The sequence below is a fragment of the Podarcis bocagei genome (assembly GCF_964188305.1).
Source record: "Podarcis bocagei genome assembly, chromosome: 2".
Classification (NCBI taxonomy): Eukaryota; Metazoa; Chordata; class Lepidosauria; order Squamata; family Lacertidae; genus Podarcis; species Podarcis bocagei.
In genome coordinates, this window is record NC_138126.1 from 17,365,021 (window position 1) to 17,392,892 (window position 27,872).

Below are 27,872 nucleotides of genomic sequence, written 5' to 3' on the forward strand. Positions count from 1 at the left end.
TTAGGTTGAGAGAGAATGCTCCAGGTCACCCCATGAGTTTCACAGCTGAGCAGGGATCATGAACCCTGGTCTCCCAGGTCCTAGTCCAACGCTTTCACCATTACACCGCCTTGTCTCAAAGACATCTTAAAACATTTCAAGACAGTCACATATCCTCACAGCTAATGATTTCAGGGTTGCTGAGAACTGAACCTTCCAACTGTCAAATTTCAGTGTCCATAGGTGCCAGCTCTAGGGAGCCCTGGGTGCCAGGGCACCCAGAATTTTTTCTGGGTGGGTGCCCACAATGCGGGACTCCAACACGACTTCCAGTTTCTACTGGAAGTCGTGTCAGACCCCGACACAACCTCCCAGATGACGTCCGAAGCCCTGCAAAGCCTCGGAACACGACTTCTGGTAGAAACCGGAAGTCACGTTGGAGGTCTTGCAAGGCCTGGGACATGGCCTCCGAGACCTGGCAATGTCTCAGAAGCGACATCCGAGACCCTCCGAATGTGGTAGAAACCGGAAGTGGTGTGAGTGGTCTCGGAAATGAGGCCCTGGAAGCATCGCCACACTGCCGATGCAACATGGCGTCACGACATCATGATGTCACGTTACGTCATGGGCACCATTGGGTGCCCATAACCTGGAGCCCAAGTCAGCGCTCCTGTCAGTGTCTGTAGCAGTGTTGCCTAGGCAAAGAACTTCAGGCCTGGAGGGCTGTGATCAGACCCTGGGCTGGAGATCCCTGCTTTAGCTAAAAACATGGGAGACAGAACTTACTGGGTTATCTAAGGAAACAGGGGCAATCGCCCAGGGGCTTTCAAGGGCATCAAAGGCTTGTTTCAGAGAGATGGAATCTATGGGCTTCCCTGAACCAGAGATAGGGACCAGTCGCTGGATCCTAGCACCTTTAGTATCTTCCATCAGCCTCAGGGACACAGTGTAATTTGAGCCTGCAACAAAAATGCAGAAAGTCAGTTTAGTTTCACTGGAGATCCTCTGGTCTTTCTTCCTCCGCTATCAATGCAATGTCCCCACTGAGTTTGGATTTGATATCCCGCTTTATCACTACCCGAAGGAGTCTCAAGGCGGCTAACATTCTCCTTTCCCTTCCTCCCCCACAACAAACACTCTATGAGCTGAGTGGGGCTGAGAGACTTCAGAGAAGTGGGATTAGCCCAAGGTCACCCAGCAGCTGCATGTGGAGGAGCGGAGACGCGAACCCGGTTCCCCAGATTACGAGACTACTGCTCTTAACCACTACACCACACTGGCTGGGTTTCCCCTCTTGGGACTTATAGTTGCATCCTGAGCTAATTGGGGTACAGTCGTACTTCAGGTTAAGAATTTAATTCATTCTGGAGGTCCGTTCTTAACCTGAAACTGTTCTTAACCTGAGGTACCACTTTAGCTAATGGGGCCTTCCACTGCCGCCGCACGATTTCTGTTCTCATCCTGAGGTAAAGTTCTTAACCTGAGGTACTATTTCTGGGTTAGCAGAGTCTGTAACCTGGAGTGTCTGTAACCTGAGGTACCACTGTATTTTTCACAGTCTGGAAAGCAGAATTTTCTTTACTGGATATAATGTGTGGTTGGTTTGTACTTCATCTCTGTTGTAGCTTCATGTGCAGCAACAGCAGAGATTTTAGACTACCCTCTTGGCTGGTCACCTGTGGCGAGTAAGACCAAGATAGCAGGTGATCAGGCTCAGAAGCTTTTGTCAACTGAATTAAAGTAGAAAAGGCCACAGCTCAGTGGTAGATGTTCTGCCTCGAATACAGAAGGATTCATCCCTGGCATCATTGCTTTTCCAACTACATTGGCTCCTGGTGGAGTACAGGGTCAGGTTTAAGGTGCTGGTTTTGACCTTTAAAGCCCTTCACGGCCTAGGACCCTCGTATCTACGGGACCGCCTCTCCTGGTATGCCCCACAGAGGACCTTAAGGTCCATATATAGCAACACCCTAGAGGTCCCGGGCCCTAAGGAAGTCAGATTAGCCTCAACCAGAGCCAGGGCCTTCTCAACACTGGCTCCGGCCTGGTGGAACGCTCTGCCTCATGAGACCAGGGCCCTGCAGGATCTGATCTCTTTCCGCAGGGCCTGCAAGACAGAGTTGTTCCACCTGGCCTTTGGCTTAGAATCAGTTTGATTCCCTCCCCCTCTTTCTTTTTCCTTTCTCCTCCGATGAAGAGATTGCACCCTAATGTTTTAATGTTGTATCTTAATCTTTTAAATTGTATTTTAATCAACTTGTTTTTATTATTGGTTGTTAGCCACCCTGAGCCCGGTCTTGTCTGGGGAGGGCGGGGTATAAATAAAAATTTGTTGTTGTTGTTGTTGTTGTTGTTGTTGTTGTTGTTGTTGTTGTTGTTGTTGTTGTTATCTTCAGTTGGAAGGTGATGGGAAAGGCCCTTGTGCCAAGCCAGGGATGATTAAGGAATCTGACCTTTGTGAAGGCCAATGTGAAGCACACAGGAACAGCCTTCCTGGATCAGGCCAAGGGCCCACCGGGTCCACTGTACTGTTCTCACGGGAAGCTTGCAAGCAGGACCTGAGCATGACAGCCGCTCTCCCCTCCTGCGGTATCTAGCAAATGATGACCGTCTGCATCTTTTGGACTAAATGTTAGTATTTCCTGCAGCCCGTGCTGCAGATGAGATTGTTGCCTGTCTGGGACAAGTCTGGGAAAGGAAGAACATCTTATCTCTTCTGCTGTGGGTACTGTTTCACTGTACTTTTGCGTTTATTTCTGTCTGTTTCGTTCTCTCGGAGCTGGAGAGAACGGACGCCATTACTCCTTTGTCTGTATATAGTGTGTAAATAAATAGTCCCGTATTTTTCGCACCATAGGACGCACCGGACAATAGGACGCACTTTGTTTTAGAGGGGGGAGAACAAGAAAAAAAAATTCTCCCCCTCTCTGCCCAGCGCCCCTTCAGTGAAGCGGCAGGAGGCGCTGCACAGAGAGGGGGAGAATTTTCCCCCTCTTGTTTTCCCGCTCTAAAACAAGGTGCCATTTAGGCGGCTACCTTGGAAGCCTGGAGAGCGAGAGGGGTCGGTGTGCACTGACTCCTCTCGCTCTCCAGGCTTCAGGTTCCTTTCGACCTGCTCTTTGGGGCGGGGGAAGCCCACCACCAGCCCCAAAGAGCAGGTCAGGGAGCAGCGGAAAGGCGCAGCGGAGAGGCTCCTGCCATAGCTGCACGTCACCTCTCTAGCCGGGAGAGGGTCGCGGAAGGCTGCTTTAGCCCCGCGCATGCACTCTTCCAGCTGGGGAGGTGACGCGCGGCTATAGAGGCTCCTGCCATAGCCCCGTGTCACCTCTCCAGCTGGGAGAGGGTCGTGGAAGGCTGCTTTAGCCCCGCGCATGCGCTCTTCCGGCTGGGGAGGTGACACGGGGCTGTAGAGGTTCCTGCCATAGCTGCGCGTCACCTCTCCAGCCGGGAGAGGGTCGCGGGGCTATGGCGTCTTCGCTCCATAGGACGCACACACATTTCCCCTTCATTTTTGAAGGGGAAAAAGTGCGTCCTATAGAGTGAAAAATACGGTAGATTAGATCTACGATGTCTCACACTACTTGCTGTGTAACGCTAGAAGTATAGTGTGCATACATCATTTGATTTATGTCGCTGGAGCGCCCTGGAGAAGAAGGGAGATACCTTTTCCAGTGTTGCGCACATCGGAGGACACTCGGAGTTCTGGGGCCTGCAGGAACCCCCAGGGCGTTTTTCCAACACTAAAGTATAGATCAGAAGCTAGTTTGCAGGATTCTTGATAGGCTTCAATGCATTATCCAAATGTATACAGTGGTACCTCGGGTTACATACGCTTCAGGTTACAGATTCCGCTAACCCAGAAATAGTGCTTCAGGTTAAGAACTTTGCTTCAGGATGAGAACAGAAATCGTGCTCCGGTGGCGCAGCAGCAGCAGGAGGCCCCATTAGCTAAAGTGGTGCTTCAAGTTAAGAAGAGTTTCAGGTTAAGAACGGACCTCTGGAACGAATTAAGTATTTAACCCGAGGTACCACTGTATTTTGAGAGAAAATACATTCAGTAATTCTCTGTACAACTCTTGGAAAAGGATAGGTGCTTTTTTAAGTCTTTAAAAAACAACAGCAACGCCAGATAATTCTGCCCTCAGTGTGGGTGCTTCACATCCCAGAAAACTTACCTTCCACAGGTTTTCCCTGCACCGGAAGCACATACTCTTTCTGCTTCTGCATAATCTGGTAGGAAAAGTCAAGCAAACTCTTGCCTCCGATTTCCACCTCGTAGGAACCGCTGGGAGAGACAGTCACGGTCCACATGCCCCGTTCAAGAATGGGGGATACCTTCACAATCTTGTGGCTGGCTGTGTTGATCACTGTGTGAGTGGACGGCGAGACACCTGCCACAGGATGACACAAAGACAGGCAAGGTTGCAGGAGATGGAGAGATGCCTGGCCCTCAGAGCTCTCCCCAGCCACGGGGGCCACCAGGGGGCATATTGGAAGATGGCCGACAATAACATCTCTCCGACCCACACAAGGTAATTAAGAGGCTGTTATGGGAGTATGCAGCTTCCCTTGCCCCCCCAAGGGAATGGGGGGGACTGCCTTGCCTGCTGTGCCCATAATTCACCCCCAGATTCGAAAGAATGGGGTGAGGGCACTAGGCACAAAGCCCTTGGGTGGAGTCGGCTCTCCCGGATGCTATCTCTGAATCGCACACTGGTTTGCATCAGCTCGAAATATATAATTGGAAATAGAAGCAAATGCATATACTTCAAGTGAAGATCGGGAGTAAAGACTGCTGATTAATGGGATTTCTGTGAGCGGAGCGACGGGCTGGACAATAAATCAAGTGAAGACTCATCATTAAAAGATCGGTATGTCGGAGCGAAACAGAAAGGGGAGGGAGGAAAAACTTTTCTTTTTTTGTCTTATGTGAGTACCCTATAATCCTCCCTCCCAGAGGAGGGAAATTACTAATCACAAGCAGGAGATTAAGAACTGTGTGGAAATAAATTACTGATCAAAGAGAGGACTGGTGGGAACGTCTGATGGAAAGAAAGCTTTGTGACGCAGTTTCAAATGGAGATTTGTTAAGACAGGCCTGCTCACAGGAGGACGAGGGGGAGGAGGACCATGGTCATTGGAATGTCAATGTATGGTTATCGGAATGTGGATTTGACCTGGCAGGGCCCCCTGAGATACAGTTTCGCAGGCCTGTGGAAATCAACGGGCAGACTGTGGGAATGTTCTTTTTGGAGGAGTGGAAATGGCGTCTGTCCTTTATGTGATATGGCTCTTGGAGAGTGTAAAATCCACACAGGATATGTTTGTTTTCAACCCGCTTGTGAAGATTATCAGAGATCACAAAGAAAGGAATATATGATAACAACAAGAAGATGACGAAAATAACAAAGAGACTATCTGGACAGAACTGGACAGAACTGTGTAATTAAAGCAGCAACAAGAGTGATGTTTGGATCCCTTTCGGAGCTTGGAGCATGGGTACCCCCAATAAAATTTCAGAGCTCTCCCCAGCCACTCCCTTCTCTTCAGACAACAGCCCTCACTGCTTTGGTCTGGTTGGAAGATAGGGAGGCATGTATGATTGTCTAGGCTGCTGTATGAAGGTAACATTTCCACTCATTGCTCTACACACTATTGTTATGTAGGCCTTTGAAGATTGCTGTCCATAGCTGTCAACTTACAGTTTTGAAAATAAGGGACCAGAAGCCCCGAAAATAAGGGATCAGCAGCCAAAATAAGGGATTTTCCAAGCACAGGTATGTTCAACTTCTGAGCCCCTCTGAGCCAAAGGCAGAAAGCCCAGCCAGCAGCCAAACGAAGCCTCAAGCGGTGGTTCCCACAGCGCAGCAACCCGGCAAAAGGGATGCAGCAAGGAAAACCACCGTCACCTCTCCACTGGGAAGCGCTGAGCAAAGGCGAGTCCCCAGGCAACGCGGCCGACTTGATCGGCACAAGGCATGCAAGCTCCACCCCCCAGTCGTTCTTAGACTCCTTATTGGGTGAGCAACGCAGCCAGGCAACACAGTTGGAACCTCCCTTCTCCCTGGCCGGCAGGGAGGGAGGGAAGGAGAGGAGCTGCTTCCTTTGAAACCCGGGAAATTTAAGGGACATCATCAATAAGGGATAGCAGTGGGACATGGCGCTGGGATAGGGGACTTTCCCGCCAAATAAGGGACGGCTGACAGCTATGTTGCTGTCACGGACTAGTTGGACACAGAGGAATGTTGGGAAGAACCAGTCAGGGAACTCCCAAGGGGAGTTCAGAGCCCGGGGAGAGGTGGTGGGACCATGATGAGTGGTTCAGAGGGAGAAGATTGGGAAGAGGCGGTGTCGGAAGCTGAGGAGGTAACAGTGATTAGTGAGCTGGGAGAGTCTGTGGCAGAGAGAAGCCCAGAATCAGAGGCAGAGACTGAGGCAGGAGAGGAGGAAGGCAGAGAGGCAGAGATGAGTCTGGCTGGGGAAGAGGCACAGGTGTCTCCCCATCCTGCTGCAACAAACTCCCCTCCCCACTGGTCTCCCAGACCCAGGAGAGGCATGAAAAGAGCGGAGGAGAGATTGGTGACTTGCAGGCGCAGTCTCCGATTGCTTCTTGGGGGGCAAGACCTACCATAGGTGAGTTGCTATGCTCATTAGGCCTGACACTCCTGTTTTTGCTAATAAAGAGTTAACTCTAACTTGCCTGGTGTGATTTACTGCTGGCTTGCTTATGACAGTGACTTAGAAGGGCAACCCTCTGGCTGCAAAAGGTTCCTCATTCGTGATGTAGAGGATGGTGACTTACACAGGAATCAGAATTCTAGCCCCTGCCCCCAGTTATACACCTGTAGGAAAGCTCGCTGCTTCATCCTCTGCATTACAACAAATCGTACCTGAAGGCTGCAGCAGAAAAACGGTGAATCCTGAGGCGCTTAAGCTCTTGACGGAGACAGTGATTTCTGTGAGGGTCTCATCCACAGGGAAAGAGAGCTGAGATCCATCCAAGTGCTTATGGACCACTTTGACAGGGGCAGCATTCAGAGACAGCTCCATGATGCCCAAGACCCGGCCAAGTTCACCTTTGGTGGTCTTCACATAGAAGCCTCCGGAATATGCAGCTAGTTGTTCATAGATGTTAGCATAACGTCTCCGGGAAGCCTCCTCGGCAGCACCTGTGGAGAGGAAGGATGGAGTTTTGTCATGAAACCGGTCTCCTCCCTTTCTCTGTTCACATCAGTGTGGGAATGTTCAGGGATGCAGGAGAGGATATATTGTTTGATTATAGCTTTTCCAACTTGTGTAAACAAGTTCACAATTTACCAGAGTAACATTCCCCTTTTTAAACTCACAGCGGATGTGTTTGCTCAGGCTCGCTAAAGCCTCTATAATAACTGTTTTGGTATTTCCCCCTTATTCCCTCATAAAAAATAAGACATGACACAGTCTTCTGTAAAAGTATAAAAAGAGTTTACTCACTCACATTCTGTTCACAATTGGATCCCAGAAGGCAGACTTATCTTAGAAAAATAACATATACCTGGAAACTATCTCATAAGGAGACAGTCCCTTTGTCCTCTCTTGGCTGGAGGTCAAGAGAGCATCTTTGGCTAAGCAGATGTTGCTTTTTCAATGCATGTAGTCAAAGAGAGAGAGATGGCTGCCCTGTCCTGTGCCTTTGTCGTTAACTGCACAGGTGAGGCCACACCCACCTCTAGTCACATGCAGAGGAAGTCTGTCCCAGCCCAGAAGGAAACAGGAAGTTTACCTGCTGGCTGGACAAACATTCCTCCCCATGTGTAAACATGTTCACTCTAGGAATGTTGTACTTGACTGTTCTTGTGTTTCACATCCCACAAGCAGGAAAGGCAAACCACAGCTTTTGGCAGCAGTTGCTTATAATAATTACACAATATAAGATGGGTCTGGTTCTGAATGATCTCTCAAAGGTCCTGCCCAAATTTTGTGACACTAGTTGTAGAAAGAGGCCGCTAAGGAAAGTCAAACCAACTGGACCTCGACTGATTGTCATGGTTCCTATGTACTGCCCCCGTTGTTGGAAGCAATATGCATCTGAATGCCAGCTGCTGGGAATCGCAATAGGTAATAAAGGTACTCTTGCTTGTGTGCTTCCCATAGGCATCTGGTTGGTCAGTGTGAGAGCAAGATGCTACCCTAGATGGGACATCTGCATGACCCAGCAGCACAGACAGCTCTTGTCTCCTCATGAGTCCAGCAGATTCTCCTTGGCTGCAAGGATGGGCTTTTGCACAACTGAAAAGATGGTCAGGTTCAGGAGATCTGTTGTCACCGGAGCAAATAGTTGGGGATCCTTCTGGAAGAGGGCAGGCTTTCCCTTCCTTTGCTCTCCCCTGTGGGAGGGGATATCACTGAGATGTCTGTGTGGGCACAAAAGAGGGCAACAGACAGGGATTCCTGGCATTAAGTCTGGAGAGAGACATAAGACTTCATTTGTAGCACCCTAGAAATGGGAGATTCTTGAGAGTCCTATGGACTGCAAGAAGATAAAACATAGCCATTCTTAAGGAAATCAGCCTTGAGTGCTCACTGGAAGGACAGATCGTGAAGCTGAAGCTCCAATACTTTGGCCACCTCATGAGAAGAGAAGACTCCCTGGAAAAGACCCTGATGATTGTGGGCACAAGGAGAAGGGGACGACAGAGGACGAGATGGTTGGACAGTGTTCTCGAAGCTACCAGCATGAATCTGACCAAACTGCGGGAGGCAGTGGAAGACAGGAGTGCCTGGCGTGCTCTGGTCCATGGGGTCATGAAGAGTAGGACATGACTAAACGACTAAACAACAAAAGAAATGGATGCAGGTGGCGCTGTGGTTTAAACCACAGAGCCTAGGGCTTGCCGATCGGAAGGTCGGCAGTTCGAATCCCTGCGACAGGGTGAGCTCCCATTGTTTGGTCCCAGCTCCTGCCAACCTAGCAGTTTTAAAGCAAGCAGTGCAAGTAGATAAATAGGTACCGCTCTGGCGGGAAGGTAAACGGCATTTCCATGCGCTGCTCTCGTTCGCCAGAAGCGGCTTAGTCATGCTGGCCACATGACCTGGAAGCTGTCTGCAAACAAACACCAGCTCCCTCGGCCTTTAAAACAAGATGAGCGCACAACCCCAGAGTCGTCCATGACTGGACCTGCCAGGGATACCTTTACCTTTACTAGAAACCTAATGGGAGAGCAGGATCTGTTGTTATGTGAATGCGCTGAACCTTTGCATTATACCGGTATGTGTAAAGCCTGCATATACCGGTATGTGTAAAGAAGCAAACAAACCACACAAACAATCCCAATTAGCCTCATTCAAAGGAAACCAACCCAGGGTATGCTGTGGAACTCCTTAAATCTCAGTGTTCAGATTGCATTGTGCATGAGCATGACACTATATAGCAATCACTTCATGCTATAATCCTCTAGATGGCGACCAATGCAACAGAAAACAAGAAAAATTAAAAACACATCCACTGGCTCACTTCCAGACAACTTGGGATGCTCCCACATTCCTTACTGCAAGCAGTCTATTATTATTATTATTATTATTATTATTATTATTATTATTATTATTATTATTATTATTTGGCACCAGAGCATCAAATCCACTTAAGTGTGCAGATTCTGAACTAGTTGGCATCCCTCCCACCCAAAAACACACACACACACACACACACACACACACACACACAAAAAGCAGGCATATGGAAGTGGTCCAAGATACAAACAAACCATAATGATAAAACAGGCAACAACAATGACAGAAACAATTGGCAGCTCTGGCACAAGACAGTGGTTCCTTGGTTCTCGAACGTAATCTGTTCCAGAAGTCCGTTCGACTTCCAAAACATTAAAAAACCAAGGTGTGGCTTCCGATTAGCGCAGGTGCCCCTGAAACAATAGTCGACAACCACATCGGATGTTCGGCTTCTGAAATTTTTTTGCAAACCGGAACACTTACTTCCAGGTTTGTGGTGTTCGGAAGCCAATTTGTTTGTCAACTAAGCCGTTCGAGAACCAAGGTTCCGCTGTATTGCTAAAGGACCAAAAAACAAAACAGAACATGCATGCTTTGCATGCGAAAGGCCTGAAATTCAGTCCCTGGGATGTCCAGGCAGGGCTCCTCTGGAAGTCCTGGAAAGCTGCTCTCCGTCAGTGAAGACACACCTGAGTCAGGTGGACCAGTGACCTGACTGCATAAGGCTGCTTCCACATATTCCTGTATATGAAGCCCTGGCTCACTTGGAGGACATGCAGAAATTTTCGTTCCTCCAGCTCACTCTGGTTGCTCTAGCATGGCTGGGAAAACTGTGGCCCTCCAGATGTTGCTGGTCTGCAGCTCCCATCAACCCTGATCATTGTCCCTGCTGGCTGAAGCTGCGGGATCTGGAGTTGAGCAAGATCTGCAGGGCCACAGATGTTGCGATAGAAAAAAAGAATAACATCTTCAGCACGCCCCTGCCTTATCCATGCTTCATATATTACGGAGGCAGCATGGGACTGGATCACACAGATGGTGTCGTATTGAACAAATTTCCCCATAGCCATTACAGACCAGGAATTCCATGCAGGCAAGTCAGTGGGAAGATGAAGGAGGGGCAGATCTCTCCAATCCTCTTCCACCTGCCCACTTAGTTTCAGTGCTGGCTACAAAGGAAGAGAAAAACACCCCTCCTGTCCTGCCCTTTCACCAGCCTATCTGGGATGAGCACCCCCGCTTTAAAGAGCAGTAACTTTGGGTTAAACCACAGAGCCTAGGACTTGCTGATCAGAAGGTTGGCGGTTCAAATCCCCTCGACGGGGTGAGATCCCGTTGCTCGGTCCCTGCTCCTGCCAACCTAGCAGTTCAAAAGCACATCAAAGCACAAATAGGTAAATAGGTACCACTCCGGCGGGAAGGTAAACAGCGTTTCCGTGCGCTGCTCTGGTTCGCTCTTAGTCATGCTGGCCACATGACCCGGAAGCTGTACGCCGGCTCCCTCGGCCAATAAAGCGAGATGAGCATTGCAACCCCAGAGTCGGCCACGACTGGACCTAATGGTCAGGGGTCCCTTTACCTTTACCTAACTTTTGTGGGCTGATCACAAAGAAGTGGTCACCACTTCACTAACATGGCTGTTGGGCCACAGACCACCTCATTTTCTCCCCCATTTTCTGTTCATATTGTGGATATTTCACCCCTCCCATTGTGAGAACCTCATGATGTTTTCAGAAAGCAGGGGGCGGAATCTGCTCATCGCTTCTGGCACTCCAGCCTGACTCTGTGGGAGTCTGAGTGTTATCTGTGTAGAGATAAGATGGCTGCATAAGAAACTGTAACACTCATGCAGTCTAGAAGCCTCCCTTAGTCTTTAGTTTATTTTGGTTTGCAGTAGCTGTAATAGAATAAAGAAGTTAAGCTTCAGAGCCGTTGTTCGTGTGATTCATACTCTGCTGTGCTCTGCTGACTTTGGTGCTCACGGCTCAAAGTTGTGAGTCGGTTGCACTTAGACCTGCTCTCCCACAGTGGAAGGTCTCTGGAAGTGCTTCCCAGCTCGCCTGGCCCAGTCGGGGCAGAAGAGGTTGAGCCCAGTCGTTGGCACTGGCTCAAAGGCGAAGCTGACACATATTACTTGCCAGGATTTACATACCTCTGCGTTTCCGGCTGGAACAATAACCCGTGAGAGCAAAGTTCACCACAGACTTAGAGGAATCAATCAGGACGGTGACTTTATCTTTCAGGTATTCATCTTTAGCTCCAGCATCAGTAAAGGTGAAGATCTCAGACCTGGAGAAGATGAAAAGGGATCTTATGGAAGAAGGTTGAAGAAGCTAACAGTATGCTGTACAGGCAGGTGAGCAAATTGTGGGATAAGCCGCCTCACCTACTGACCTAGATAAGCACCTACGGGACCGCCTCTCCTGGTATGCCCCACGGAGGACCTTAAGGTCCATATATAGCAACACCCTAGAGGTCCCGGGCCCTAAGGAAGTCAGATTAGCCTCAACCAGAGCAGGGCCTTCTCAGCACTGGCTCCAGCCTGGTGGAATGCTCTGCCTCATGAGACCAGGGCCCTGCAGGATCTGATTTCTTTCCGCAGGGCCTGTAAGACAGAGCTGTTCCACCTGGCCTTTGGCTTAGAATCAGTTTGATTCCCTCCCTCTCTTTCTTTTCCTTTCTCCTCCTGTGAAGAGGCTGCATCCTAATGTTTTAATGTTGTATCTTAATCTTTTAAATTGTATTTTAATCAACTTGTTTTTATTATTGGTTGTTAGCCACCCTGAGCCCAGTCTTGGCTGGGGAGGGCGGAGTGTAAATAAATTAATAATAATAATAATAATAATAATAATAATAATAATAATAATAATAATAATAATACAACCAACATGCTGAAGTGTAATAAATAATGTATGAAGGGGTTAAGACCATGGTGTAAGCTGCTCTGCCAGGCTTACCTAGGCCATTCCTCCTAACCTTGGGAGAAACGGTTATCAAGCCTTGGTTCTTCCCATTCCACCATGTGAATCCTACCAGTAAGGAAGTCTAAGCTGGATGCTTCAAGCTGGACTACTGTAATGTGCTCTATGTGGGGCTACCTTTGAAGGTGACCCAGAAACTACAACTAATCCAGAATGTGGCAGCTAGACTGGTGACTGGGAGCGGCCACCGAGACCATATAACACCGGTCCTGAAAGGCCTACATTGGCTCCCAGTACGTTTCCGAGCACAATTCAAAGTGTTGGTGCTGAGCTTTAAAGCCCTAAGCAGTCTCGGCCCAGTATAGCTGAAGGAGCATCTCCACCCCCATTGTTCAGCCTGGACGCTGAGGTCCTTCTGGCGGTTCCCTCCCTGCGAGAAGTGAGATTACAGGGAACCAGGCAGAGGGCCTTCTCGGTAGTGGCGCCCGCCCTGTGAAACGCCCTCCCATCAGATGTCAAAGAGAACAACAACTCCCAGACTTTTATAAGACACCTGAAGGCAGCCCAGTTTAGGGCAGTTTTTAATGTTTAATGTTTATTGTGTTTTTAATATTCTGTTGGGAGCTGCCCAGAGTGTGGGCGAGGTATAAATAATACCATTATTATTATTATTATTATTATTATTATTATTATTATTATACCATGTGGCTTAATCAAGCTGTCAGTGTTTCTGTACAAATAATTCAGAAACATTTACCACTTTGGAACCTAAGGTTGGAAAGAAAGAAATCCAAGGCTAAGGGATTTAATAGAGCACCAGACTTCTGGGTACTCAAGCCAAGGTGGTAGTAGGACTGGAGGAACAAGGGTAACAAGAAGATTTGTTTCAGGAATAAGGGAAGAAAGGGCAGACCGTGGCAAGCTGTGCTCCAAAGCCAACTTCAGACCGCTTAGTGCCAACTCTGGGCAGTCACCACCGCCATCAGCTTTGAGCTTAGAGATGAAGGACTTAAACTCATCCACGTCATGAGTCTCTTGGACTGGGCCGACACCTGCAGGGATACATATGAGAGGGACTGAGTTGTGAAGACATGAACCAAACGCTGCAGATACAGACATACCCCAAGCCAGGGGTAGCCAATATTACACCCTCCACGTTGGACTACAATTCCCACCAGCCCTGACCATTTGCTGTGCTGGCTAGGACTGATGGGAGTTGTAGTCTAAAAATATCTGGAGAGGACCAAGTTGGCTATCCCTGCTCTCTAGTATTTTATTTATTCAGTTCACTTTCTATCCTTCCCCTTTATGGGTCAATAAAATTTTAATAACGAAACAAAATACAGTGGACGCTCGGGTTGCGAACATGATCCGTGCGGGATGCACCTTCGCAACCCACAGCGTTTGCAACCTGTGTCTGTGCACGCACAGGTTGCGATTCGGTGCTTCTGTGCATGCGCAAAGCACGATTCAGTGCTTCTGCGCATGCACAACCGCCGAAACCTGGAAGTAACCAGTTCCGCTATTTTGGGGTTTTGGCGGTCCGTAACCTGAAAAAATGCAACCTGAAGCGGCTGTAACCCGAGGTATGACTGTATACATTAAAAATACCCGTCACAATTATGGTGCAATTCAGGGGCATACCAGTAGTGCTGCACCCCCTTCTATCTATGAGCAGTGATAGAAGCAAAAGCTGAAAGGAAGAAGCTTCTACTTCAGTTGTCATGAAAAGCCTCAATGCATTCAGGAAGTCTGCACTGGGGTTGGAGCTATTAATTATTATTATTATTATTATTATTATTAAAAACCGTGCCACAAAACAATTCTGAGAAACAGGAGGGCAACACAGAAAATGTTTGATTACAGGGTAACTTCACATTTGATCTGTACTGCTTTGTACCACTTTTGATTGCTGTCTTTCGACGTCATGGTTGTTTTTAGAACACTTCTCATTGTTCCGTTTGCAAGCTGTCCTGAATTTTTTATTTATTTATAGAAGGGCAGCATATCAATTATTCAAATTTATCATTCCCTGGGTTCCTTCAAGACGACGTTTGGGATATAAATGCAGCCGCCGCCACCAGCTATGACCCTCCCCTTCTCGTTGCACTCCAACTCCCATCAGCATCCCAGGCACCAAGGGCCAATGGTGAGGGAAGATGGGAGTTGTGGTCTCTGATAAAACTTGGAGGGTCACAGTTCCTGTGGGCCATCACACACTGTTTGGGTTCACTGTGAAGAGTGAGCAAAAAGGATGGCAATTCCAGACCAAGTGGACTCATGTGGGAGAAATCCTCACCTGGATCATTGAACGGAACGAGAATGTAGTTAAAGGGTGCATCTGGGGAGCTGGAATACTTTCGGATGAGCTCAATGCAGGTGGTTTGGGCCTGTTTTATGTCATCTGACATGCTGCCAGTTGTGTCTATTACAAAGGTGAGTGAATAGCCTTCCAGGCTGAAAAACTTCTTAAAGGTATCGCTGCCCACCTTGTCCAGGAGGCCGTACCCTAGTGAAATGCAGAGTGAAAACAGGTTATGTCTAGAGCTGGTTTTCAACATCGTGATATATCGCCAGCAAAATATCTGAAATAAGGATGGAGCTATGTTAGAGGCATTGGCTATTTTTTGCATAGCGCGCACACACAAACACAAACACCAGCGCGATCCTGGTGGGGTGCCATCGCGGCTGCCCCCCCCCCACGCTGGGTGCCACGTCCCTGTGGGTGGCATGCCACGCCCCCAGGATGCGCACCGACCACGCCCCTGCCTGCTCTCCGCTCCCTGGTGCTGGAACATGAAGCTCTGCCACTGAATGTGGGTGCCCCTATGGTTTTGACTATGGGCTTACCATCTCCTACAAAGAAGTCCCTTGTGGCTTGTATGGCTAGTTCGGCTGCTTGTTGATGCAGCTGATGATGTGGGGAGAGGCGGGGGTCATTTGTCTCCTTGTTGATCCCCCCCGTGGGAGAGAAATATTGCAGCGGATCGTTTCTTCCGCCATGTCCACATTTGCCTACAAAGAGAATACAGGAAATAATAATAAGCTGGACTGGATCAGAGCAATGTTGCATCTACGTACGTCAGGAATATATATATTAATATTTTTTATAATATTTAATATTATTTTTATAATATTTAATATTATTTTATTGTATTATATTAAGTTTATACATATACAGTGGTACCTTGGGTTACATACGCTACAGGTTACATACGCGCTAACCCAGAAATAGTACTTCGGGTTAAGAACTTTGCTTCAGGATGAGAACAGAAATCGTGCTCTGGCGGCGTGGCAGCAGCAGGAGGCCCCATTAGCTAAAGTGGTGCTTCAGGTTAAGAACAGTTTCAGGTTAAGAATGGACCTCTGGAACGAATTAAGTTCTTAACCCGAGGTACCACTGTGTGTGTGTGTATATAATTATAATACAATGAAAACAAATCCGCAATAAATCTTTAAAATCCAAACAAATATAAAATGCAAATATAAGACCACTAAAATATGTCTCTGTATGTTGATACTATTAATGGATAATGAATTAATGAATTTTAATCTGTTTTTTATTATCAATTCTGATAGGAAGCCATGTTGGTCTGATGCAGACAAAATAAATAAAAAAAATAAAAAGTTGTCCAGTAGCACCTTAGAAGCCAACTAAGTTTTTTCTGGGTATTGTGCATGCACACTTCTTCAGATACCAAAGAAGTGTGCATGGACATGAAAGCTTATACCCAGAACAAACTTGGTCTCTAAGGTGCTACTGGACAATTTTTTTAAAAAATATATTATCAAGTTTCGGTAAATTTGTGGCTCTTCTTAGAAATGACCCCCCCCCAACATAATAAAATACAACATAAATCACAACTATAACCCCTCTCCCAACCACCATATCACGGGGGCTAAAGTAATCTGGAATTTGCCTGTCTGGTTTCCAGTACAGTACTAGAGCTATCGTGTTAAAGTAAAGCAAAAAAGGGGGACAACTGGCAACAAAACAAAATAAACTCCAGCAATGATCTCTGGCCTTACCTTTGGGTTTTGACGTGCACTGTCCTGCTTTGTACCCACTTGTGAGCAGGTCATTCACCACGATGTTTCCATCACATGAGAACTGGCCTCTGTTAAGCAATGTGGAAGTTGGTAAATGTATTGTTTTTTGATTACTGGTAATTTATTTCCCCCCAAACCTCAGGCTTTTATAACATTATTTACACAATGAGTCCCATCTGATTGGCTGATTCTGCTTTCCTCCTAGAGCCTGATTGGTCTTCTCCTGCAGGCCTATCAGTTGTTGCATTCTACGAACCTACCAGCCTAATAGGCTGATTAAATCCCTCCTGGAGCCTGATTGGTCTTCTCCTGCGAGCCAATCAGTTGTATCATTCTAGGATCCTACCTGCCTATTGTTCTAGGATCCAAGCTTAGTACATAGCAAAGCCCATGGAAGGAGGTGAGGGGAGAACATGAGACTTACCCTGGGAGCCTTTTGCAGTTGTCACAGGTCTTCTTAGAAGCAGGAGCAACAGGGAAAACAGGACTGGCTGGGTTTACTGTAGAACACACAGGAAGGGGGAAAGATGCTGTTTTAGCAGAGACATCACCTTGCCAACAAAGGTCCGTATAGTTAAAGCTATGGTTTTCCCAGTAGTGTTGTATAGAAGTTAGAGCTGGACCATAAAGAAGGCTGATCGCCGAAGAATTGATGTTTTTGAATTATGGTGCTGGAGGAGACTCTTGAGAGTCCCATGGACTGCAAGAAGATCAAACCTATCCATTCTGAAGGAAATCAGCCCTGAGTGCTCACTGGAATGACAGATCCTGAAGCTGAGGCTCCAATACTTTGGCCACCTCATGAGAAGAGAAGACTCCCTGGAAAAGACCCTGATGTTGGGAAAGATGGAGGGCACAAGGAGAAGAGGATGACAGAGGACGAGATGGTTGGACAGTGTTCTTGAAGCTACCAGCATGAGTTTGACCAAACTGCGGGAGGCGGTGGAAGACAGGTGTGCCTGGCGTGCTCTGGTCCAGGGGGTCACAAAGAGTCGGACACGACTAAACAACTGAACAACAACAACGAACTTCTCTTAAAGCTGTAATTCAGCAGCTCAGGCAGATTTATCACGATTCTGTAAACTGATTTGAGACCACAAGTGGAAAAAGCAGGCTATATGTTTTTAAAATTTGCTCAGTAAAAAATGCAAAAGGTTCTTTGGATCCCTTGACTGATTCCCACTGACTAGTTGGAATGAATTTGTCTAACTCTGTAGGATGGTCAAACTGGGCAGGGTCAAACAACAGCATTGAGGATTGCAGAGAGAGAGAGAGAGAGAAAGAAAGAAAGAAAGAAAGAGAGAGAGAGAGAGTAATTTTACCATGATTGGAATAATTTAATTTTTGGAAGATTCAGTATCATCAGCTTCTTTTGAGCCTTCTAAGTTGTCTTAGATTTAATCTAAGGTTACCAGATTTTTTTCAATGAATCCGGGGACACTTTTCAGCTTCAATGGATTTTGTATAGAGACTGATTTGTAAATCTGGGGACTGTCCCCGGGAAACCGGGACGTCTGGTAACCTTAAATTTTAATCAACAGATTTTATGACGATTTCCATCTGAAATCAACATCCAGCTGAGATCTTTGCATCGCCATTGGGACTTACACAGGTGTTCGTAAGGTTTGGTTTTTCCCAGCTCAACCCAGTTGGTGTTACTGTAGAATTTCTGGAGGATGTGAAGAGCTTTTCCAGCGCTTCGGCGAGCTGATTCCAAGGCTGACGAGCTCACGGGGACTTTCAGGCTGGCGAGCATAGAGTTCTGTAGGTTTCGAAGTTGGCTTATACCTAGCAATCAGAAGAATTTTAAGAGAGATTAAAATAAAAGATCAGAATTTGTTTATGTATGCCACAGCCGCTGCAAGAATCCTACTGGCCCCAAAATGGAAAATACAAGATTTACCAATCATCCAGGAGTGGCAGGTGAAGATGACAGATTTTGCGGAACTTGCCAAATTCACAGAGAGGATCCGGGACCAAGAGGACCAGAGATACAATAACAATTGGAGTAAATTTATTGAATATTTAAAGGAGAACAGCAAAAGCTTAAAGACACTAGCAGGACTGGAATAATACCTTCAGTATAAAATAGTAGAGTTATGACAATAATATACGCAATAAGTATGTGACGTATATACCAGCTGCTGAGAGGGAGGGAAGTCAAGACTCAGCAGAGTCAAAAGGATTATACTGTGATAATAAGGATTGTTGGAAAAAGGATTTTTATATATATATATATATATATATATATATATATATATATATATATATATATTTGCTTTCGTAGATTTTCACGGGTACAGGAATGTAGGTTTTGGTGTCTTCGGGTGTCTTCCCGTGTAAGAGTTGGGGTGTCTAGGCGACGTTTCGACGAGGTCTCACTCGTCATCTTCAGGCTGGTGCTTTCGGCTTCTTGTTACTAGAACAGAGCAGGATCTCAGTGTTTGAGTTCCTATAAATACTGTTGAGGGGGTGTGGTGTATAGCCTCCAACGTTCTGGGCAGAGAGGAAGTTCCTAGGTTAATGTGCCTTTTCTTCTTTTGTTCATTAATTACTTGAGGGATATCTTGAGTGATTACTTGAGTGACAAACAGATAGAAGGAGCACCTATGGGATCACCCCTCTCACCGGTCATCGCAAATCTGTACATGGAACACTTTGAAACCAATGCTTTAGACAAGTCAGAACACAAACCCAAACTTTGGCTCAGATATGTTGACGACACCTTTGTAATTTGGCCACACGGGAAGGAAAAACTAGATAGCTTCCTCACACATCTCAACAGCCTACACCCCAAAATACAATTCACTATGGAAATAGAAGCCAACAACCAACTTCCCTTCCTTGACGTCCTAATCTACAAAAAACCTGATGGCTCCCTAGGACACACTATCTACCGGAAAAAAACACACACCAACCGCTACTTACATGCACAATCACACCACCACCCTGCACAAATAAACTCCGTAGCCAAGACTCTCATCTCCAGAACCAAACGCCTGGCTGACAAAGACCACTTGACAACTGAGTTACAGAATCTCTCAAATGTGTTAATCGCCAACGGATACCAGCAAAACAGGGTTACGAAGCTAATCCAAAAAGAAACACCCCCAAAAAACCAAGACACAGAAAAAAACAATGGCATGGCCCTCCTTCCTTATATCAAGGGCACTACAGATAAAATTAGCAAAATCCTCCATAAACACAATATCAAAACAGCCTTTTGCACCAACCAAAAAATAGCCAATATCCTCAGAAACCCAAAAGATAAAATCCAGTTAGAAAACCAAGGGGTCTATGAAATACCCTGCAAAGTCTGCCCAGCCACGTACATTGGACAAACAAACAGACGAATAAATGCACGTATCGCAGAACACAAGAATGCCGTCAAAAAAGAAGAAAAAACTTCCTCTCTTTACCAACACATGAAAGAAACAGGACACGAAATTAATTTTGCAGATTCCAAATTGCTCTTTAACATGGAACATCACCACAAGAGAATAATCATGGAAGCCATCGAGATAGAGAAACACCCTCACAACATGAACAAGCGTGACGACACGTCCCGCCTGCCAGACATCTGGAAATTAGCCCTCCCCACAAAAACCGACACCAGAACCAGAGGCACACAGAACGCCATCTCCAATCAACCACACCAGACCCAAACCCAGACTCTCTCCACAGATAAATTACAGACACCATCCAGTAGCCAAACCATAGTGGCACCTCCGGATGCTGCACCCCCCTGCAATCCCTACACAGATCTGGCTGGCACAGGGCACAAAACCACAGCTCGCCCCTATACACGAAGCCAAGCCAGAGCACAACTAAGTGCAGTACAGCCATCTTCTCAGAAAAACTCTTCACAAGGTCAAGAGGTCAAGACACGAAAGCTTTAGCAACTAATCCACACCTAATGACCCTCCTAAGTGGTACTCAGAATATCACTCAAGTAATCACTCAAGATATCCCTCAAGTAATTAATGAACAAAAGAAGAAAAGGCACATTAACCTAGGAACTTCCTCTCTGCCCAGAACGTTGGAGGCTATACACCACACCCCCTCAACAGTATTTATAGGAACTCAAACACTGAGATCCTGCTCTGTTCTAGTAACAAGAAGCCGAAAGCACCAGCCTGAAGATGACGAGTGAGACCTCGTCGAAACGTCGCCTAGACACCCCAACTCTTACACGGGAAGACACCCGAAGACACCAAAACATATATATATATATATATATATATATGTATATGTATATGTGTATATATATATATATACACACACACACATACACACACACACACACATATACATATACATACACATACACACACATATATACCGTATTTTTCACTCTATAACATGCACCCGACCATAACACGCACGTAGTTTTTAGAGGAGGAAAATCCATAGGCATGCCACCCGTAGGTATTCCCTCCATAACACGCACAGACATTTCCCCTTACTTTTTAGGAGTAAAAAAGTGAGTGTTATGGTGCAAAAAATACGGTATATATATATATATATATATGCAGGTTTTGGTGTCTTCGGGTGTCTTCCCGTGTAAGAGTTGGGGTGTCTAGGCGACGTTTCGACGAGGTCTCACTCGTCATCTTCAGGCTGGTGCTTTCGGCTTCTTGTTACTGGAACAGAGCTCTGTTCCAGTAACAAGAAGCCGAAAGCACCAGCCTGAAGATGACGAGTGAGACCTCGTCGAAACGTCGCCTAGACACCCCAACTCTTACACGGGAAGACACCCGAAGACACCAAAACCTGCATTCCTGTACCCGTGAAAATCTACGAAAGCATATATATATATATATATATATATATATATATATATATATATATATATATATATAATTAAAAAAAAGAAAAAATGCTTTAAATCAACATTAAATAAAAAGAAATAAAATAGAAGAATTTTAAAGCCCCAATTTCTCCTGTGTCCCCTGAAATTGTATTCATTCAACTTGTTTTTATTATTGCTTGTTAGCCGCCCTGAGCCCGGCCTTGGCTGGGGAGGGTGGGATATAAATAAAAATTATTATTATTATTATTAAACCCGAGAAACACCAGATTCCCAACGGGATTCTGTTCCCTCTTCCCTGGAACCTCTTACTCCAGAGATGGTGACGTTGTGGCCTTCAAATGCTGCTGAGACTCTAATTTCCCTCACCTCTGAGCGCTGTCTGTTCTTGCAGGGGCCTGATGGGTGGTAGAGGCAAACAACCTTTGACGGGCCACAGGATACCCCTCCCTGTTTTAATCCAAGATTGGAGGTATGCTTGGCTGTAGGCTTGGTGATTTGTAATTTCAATGGTTCTGGCATCTGGGTGGGTCAAGAGGCTGTAGGTTTGGGGGCAGGGTCTCCGTCGGTCAGTGGGAGCAGAACTACAATGGTACCTCTAGATACGAACGGGATCCGTTCCAGAGCCCCTTTCACATCCAGAGGTAAACGTAACTAGCACCGGTGCGTCTGCGCACATGCGCGTCGCTTTTCAACGCTTCTGTGCATGCGCGTGGCGTCGTTTTTGAGCGTCTGCGCATGCGCAAGTGGAAAAACCCGGAAGTAACGCGCTCTGTTACTTCCGGGTTGCCGAGGAGCGCAACTCGAACGCGCTCAACTCGAAGCATATTTAACCCGAGGTATGACTGCAATCACAAAAGCTTCAGTCCCAGGGCCGGACTAAGGTGCTAGAGCAGTCCCAAGGCTGACGTGTGACATTTTGCTACCGAGTTAGTAGGCAAGATGGTTTCAAAACCCACCAGGGTGGCAGCTGAATTACAGTGGTACCTTGGGTTACAGACGCTTCAGGTTACAGACGCTTCAGGTTACAGACTCCGCTAACCCAGAATTAGTACCTCGGGTTAAGAACTTTACCTCAGGATGAGAACAGAAATCACTCGGCGGCAGCGGGAGGCCCCATTAGCTAAAGTGGTACCTCAGGTTAAGAACGGTTTCAGGTTAAGAACGGACCTCCAGAACAAATTAAGTTCTTAACCCGAGGTACCACTGTACTTCACATCTGGTGAAGAAACCTCCTCTGCACCTCACGGGCTTCCATGGCAGGCCTCGTGGCACACGCCTTGCACCCCAGCCCTCAGTAGCTGCTGCCCAAAGTGGCCGCCTCCCTCTGGGAACTGTAGCACCATGAGGGGAATATGGATCTCTTAACAACCCTCAGCAGCTGTAGCAAACTACAGTTCCCAGCATTCTTTGTGGGAGGGGGGCAAGCCGTGACTGCGAAGATGGCATAATAGTGCTATAGCTGTATGTTGTGGATAAGGCCCAACAGTCGGTGGAATCAGAACCAATGCCAGGTAGAACTATTCTCCCTGCTGACGGGACCTAACTCAAAGGGTTCAGTTGCCCTCTTTCATCGCCACTGGACACCACCCCGTTTGGCTTGCCTAACATTCATTGCACACTTTCTCTCTGTTTCCCACCTGCCTTTTCACTCCATTCCCTCCTTCTGGCCTGCCGCCAAACACAACCCCAAACACTTCCTGTCCTCGTCCATACAGCTTCCCTCTTTTTTCTCTGCCTCTTCTCCCGTCTTCTCCCCTAGCCTCTGCAAAGAAACTCTGCTACTTTAAGCAGTGTTTTAATGGGTGTTGTGCATTACAGTGGTACCTTGGGTTGCAGACGCTTCAGGTTACAGATGCTTCAGGTTACAGACTCCGCTAACCCAGAAATGGTACCTCGGGTTAAGAACTTTGCTTCAGGATGAGAACAGAAATTGCGCAGCAGCGCTGCGGTGGTAGCGGGAGACCCCATTAGCTACAGTGGTGCCTCAGGTTAAGAACAGTTTCAGGTTAAGAACGGACCTCCAGAACAAATTAAGTTCTCAACCCGAGGTACCACTGTATGTATTATTCGTATGGTACCGTAAGGTGCATTGCAATGCATTTGATGGGGGCTCACCTTCATTCTGGTCTGGTGAAGTCAGTTTAACTGTCACTGGGGATCTTAACTGACAGACAAGGAGGAGCTGGAGATAGTACTCTCAGTATGCAAAAAGATGGAATAACTGCTTATTCTGATTGGTGGTTTCCAGATTTACAACCACCTCCTCTTTGTTGTCTACTGCTATTATGCTTAGGTTCAGCTTTAGATATAGCGATTCCTTTTATGATCAAGTCCTTGCCACAAAGGGACTGGGCAATCTGATCGTCAGCAAACGTAACAAAGCCGAAAGCTCTAAAGGGTTTTGGGATGAAGACACCAACCAATTCTCCATACGGGGAAGAAATGGACAGAGCTCATCTGCAGTCAGGTCTTTGGTGCGAAATGACCTTAATAGATTGGAGAACTGGGCCCAAGCTAACAAAATGAAGTCCAGCAGGGACAAATGTAAGGTTCTGTGCTTAGGCAGGAAGAACCAGATGCACAAATATAAGATGTGGGACACCTGGCTTTTGTAAAGATCTAGGGGTCTTGGTGGACAACAAGCTTAATATGAGTCAACAGTGCGATTCAGCAGCAAACAAAAGCTAACGCTCTTCTAGGCTGCATCAACAGAAGTATAGTGTCCAGATCAAGGGAAGTAATAGTCCCACTCTATTCTGCCTTGGTCAGACCACACCTGGAATACTGTGTCCAATTCTGGACACCACCATTTAAGAAGGATGTTAAATTGGAACATGTGCAGAGGACGGCAACTAAGATGGTCAAGGGTCTGGAAACCAAGCCTTATGAGGAGCGGTTGAAGGAGCTGGGAATGTTTAGCCTGGAAAAAAGGAGACTCAACTCAAGTGCTGTCCCATGCAAGAGGGACAACGCTTATTTTCTCCTGCTCTGGAGGGTAGGACTTGACAGTAAGCGCTGTTCAGCAGTGGAACAGTCTCCTTCGGGAGGCGGTGGGCCAGCTTGGGTAGGTGGGCAGGGTCACGCACCTGTCAATCACCTGCCAAAGTCTGGGGATGGGGAGACGGGTCTGCTTTGCCACATGGGAGAAGCAGGACCCAGAAGGATAGAACGCCCTGCTCGTTGGCAAAGGGTTCAGTCCTACTCTGTGGGGATCTGTGCTCCCAACACATTACCCCAAACATCGCTCCGTGCACCTTCGCCCCACAAAAGCCACACCGCCTCTTACTTTGGACAATCTTTTCGCAGTAGAAGAAGTAGCTGTTGTCCTTCTTGTGGTCGGTTTCCACTTGATTGTTTGCGTCGACAAGTTCCTGCATGGCTTTGAGTAACCGACTGGGAGAGACGTCAGCTGTGCAAGAAAAAAGGGGAAGGTCCCATTACTTGGGAACCACACAAATCCGCACATGAAAATGCAGCTGCTTTTTGAAGTGGTCCTGACCCCCCAGGCATTTACATGCGCAAGCAGAGGTGGATATGCTCTGCTCCCTGAACTGCATGTGGACCTCAGCCTAATGTGATGGGAATACCAAGGAATGGAGGGGATGCGGGTGGCGCTGTGGGTTAAACCACAGAGCCTAGGACTTGCCGATCAGAAGGTCGGCGGTTCGAATCCCCATGACAGGTGAGCTCCTGTTGCTCCTGCCCTGCTCCTGCCAACCTAGCAGTTCTAAAGCACCTCAAAGTGCAAGTAGATCAATAGGTACCACTCTGGCGGGAAGGTAAACGGCGTTTCCGTGCGCTGCTCTAGTTCGCCAGAAGCGGCTTAGTCATGCTGGCCACATGACCCGGAAGCTGTACGCCGGCTCCCTCGGCCAATAAAGCGAGATGAGTGCCGCAACCCCAGAGTCAGTCATGACTGGACCTAATGGTCAGGGGTCCCTTAACCTTTACTTTTACCAAGGAATGGGGGGTGGGAAATAAGGGAAAGGAGGTGGCAGAGATAAAGAAAAGGGGATGGCATGGAGAAAGAAAAACAGAAGGGTGAAAGGGGCGACACAGAGAAAACAAGAAGGGGAGAAACAGAGGAAACTGGGTGAGGGAAAAGATGAGCTTGGCAGCATGCAGACCAGACAGAGAAGATAATAAAGTGACCCCTGCTTTAAGGTTTGACAGTGGGGAAAAAGGATAGGATGAGAAGGATGGGGACATTATAGGCACTCACACAGCCTTCTAGTAATAGTAATAGAAATAATTTCTTAACATATACCTTGCCCATCTGACAGGGTTTCTCCAGTCACTCTGGGAGGCTTTCAACAGAATGCAAAAAACCACAGTGAAACATTAGATACAGTGGTACCTCGGGTTACAGACATTTCAGGTTACAGACACTTCAGGTTACAGACTCCGCTAACCCAGAAATAGTACCTCGGGTTAAGAACTTTACCTCAGGATGAGAACAGAAATCGCATGGCAGCAGCGGGAGGCCCCATTAGCTAAAGTGGTACCTCAGGTTAAGAACAGTTTTAGGTTAAGAATGGACCTCCGGAACGAATTAAGTTCTTAACCCGAGGTACCACTGTGTTAAAATATTTATGATACAGGGCTGCCTTCAGGTGTCTTCAGAAAGTTGTATAATTGTTCATCTCCTTGACATCTGGCGGGAGGATAATAGGATAGATCCATATGCCCAAATCTCCCCTAAGATAAATGGGGTTTAGTGACTACTTAGGGGTGGGAAGCTGACAACCAGGATTTTTTTAGATCTCTAGGGTGGGTGGAGGGACACGGGTGGCGCTGTGGGTTAAACCACAGAGCCTAGGACTTGCCAATCAGAAGATCGGCAGTTCGAATCCCCGCGACGGGGTGAGCTCCCAGTGCTTGGTCCCTGCTCCTGCCAACCTAGCAGTTCGAAAGCACGTCAAAGTGCAAGTAGATAAATAGGTACCACTCCGGCGGGAAGGTAAACGGCGTTTCCGTGCACTGCTCTGGTTCTCCAGAAGTGGCTTAGTAATGCTGGCCACATGTCTCGGAAGCTGTGACTCCCTCGGCCAATAAAACGAGATGAGCGCCGCAACCCCAGAGTCGGACACGACTGGACCTAATGGTCAGGGTTCCCTTTACCTTTAGGGTGGGTGGGTGGGTAGGTTTTTAAGAATAAAGGCTCAGACTGGCAGCCATGACTCCCAGGTCTGTTACCAGGGGCCAGGAGGTCTACTGCATTAAAGCAGTCCGCAAGGACTCCTGGGCTCTGTCAGCTGGCATAGACGGGAGCAATGAGACCAAGCATTTGTGGATCCAAGTCTCCTGGTTCTGCTGGGAAGCAAATGAGGTCAGATTCCTAGCAAGGCTGCGCAGGGTCGATCCTCTGCAAAAGCCATGAGATCTAGTTGCATCGGGCAAGGAGAAGTCTTCACGCCCATGCCTTCTGAGCTTACCTTTATAGAAGGCCTTGAAGAGCCGAGTAGCATCCAAAGGCTTCATATTTTCCAGCTCTCCTGGGGCCACAGGTGTTTTCCCAGGCAACGGGTTCCTCTCCATGTAACGGGCGACAGCCCGCAGCACCCCTGCTGTCGTGATGTCAGCATCTGTGAAGACTGCCGGATCTATACCTCCCGATTCGTGGTTGGGGAGGAATCCGCTCACGTTGTCCAGGCAGAAGAGCAGGGAGAGCAGCAACATCCTTTGAAGCTGGGTGGAGGGGGAGAGAAGGGAACACATCTTCTGCATATGTTCTGCAGTGTGCTCCTCACCCAGCTTGTTAAATAGCTGAGCCTGCACAGAAACCTCTTATCTATTCAGCCCACTCCCTCCTACTTATTGGCAGACAGATAGGATTTCTGGGGGAAACCTGACTCCCAACTCCCATCTGGGGAAGGGCTCTAGCTCAATGGGTCTGGACCTCTGGGTCAAGCTTCTTATGCAACATATCTTAGGTTCCATCCCCAGCATGTCTAGATAAGGCTGGAAAACAACTCCAGCTGATGCCCTGGAAAACCCTTGCCAGTCTCTTCTGAGCCAGATGAGTCAATAAGGCAGCTTCCTGTGTTTATTGATCAACCACCGTTCACCACAATCTCCCAGATAGAAAAGGGAGAGGTGCCACAATGATCCACAATGAGAGCCAGTGTGGTGTAGTGGTTAAGAGCGGTAGTCTCGTAATCTGGGGAACCGGGTTCGCGTCTCCGCTCCTCCACATGCAGCTGCTCGGTGACCTTGGGCTAGTCACACTTCTCTCTGAAGTCTCTCATCCTCACTCACCTCACAAAGTGTTTGTTGTGGGGGAGGAAGGGAAAGGAGAAAGTTAGCCACTTTGAGACTCCTTCGGGTAGTGATAAAGCAGGATATCAAATCCAAACTCCTCCTCCTCCTCCTTCCTCTCCTTCCTTCCTTCCTTCCTTCCTTCCTTCCTTCCTTCCTCCCTCCCTCCCTCCCTCCTTCCTTCCTTCCTTCCTTCCTTCCTTCCTTCCTTCCTTCCTATGAATAAATATAACAGGACTATCAAATGTCCTGTAAAATGTGCATTGTTTTTAAATTTATTTTTATGACTTTATTTGCATTGCTGTTCTTCTTACAGGTTAAACAATGGCAAGGAATTCTGGGTGCAATGCTGCTCATACACT

The 27,872-nt window shown here is 47.4% G+C and overlaps 1 protein-coding gene across 1 annotated transcript in view; it reads right to left on the minus strand.

Moving 5' to 3' along the window:
• LOC308580388 (von Willebrand factor A domain-containing protein 7-like) overlaps positions 1-27,077 on the minus strand; it is a 35,389-nt gene extending 8,312 nt beyond the window's left edge. The window contains exons 1-12 of the mRNA XM_081181915.1: positions 26,688-27,077; positions 24,539-24,661; positions 18,048-18,227; positions 16,864-16,939; positions 16,419-16,507; positions 15,240-15,404; positions 14,689-14,898; positions 13,303-13,441; positions 11,621-11,757; positions 6,870-7,148; positions 4,155-4,370; positions 766-938 (exon numbers count right to left, since the gene is read on the minus strand). Coding sequence (XP_081038041.1) covers positions 766-938; positions 4,155-4,370; positions 6,870-7,148; positions 11,621-11,757; positions 13,303-13,441; positions 14,689-14,898; positions 15,240-15,404; positions 16,419-16,507; positions 16,864-16,939; positions 18,048-18,227; positions 24,539-24,661; positions 26,688-26,979 — 2,079 coding nt within the window. The 5' untranslated portion in view covers positions 26,980-27,077. The remainder of the gene's footprint in view (positions 1-765; positions 939-4,154; positions 4,371-6,869; positions 7,149-11,620; positions 11,758-13,302; positions 13,442-14,688; positions 14,899-15,239; positions 15,405-16,418; positions 16,508-16,863; positions 16,940-18,047; positions 18,228-24,538; positions 24,662-26,687) is intronic.
• Between the last annotated feature and the right edge of the window lie 795 nt (positions 27,078-27,872).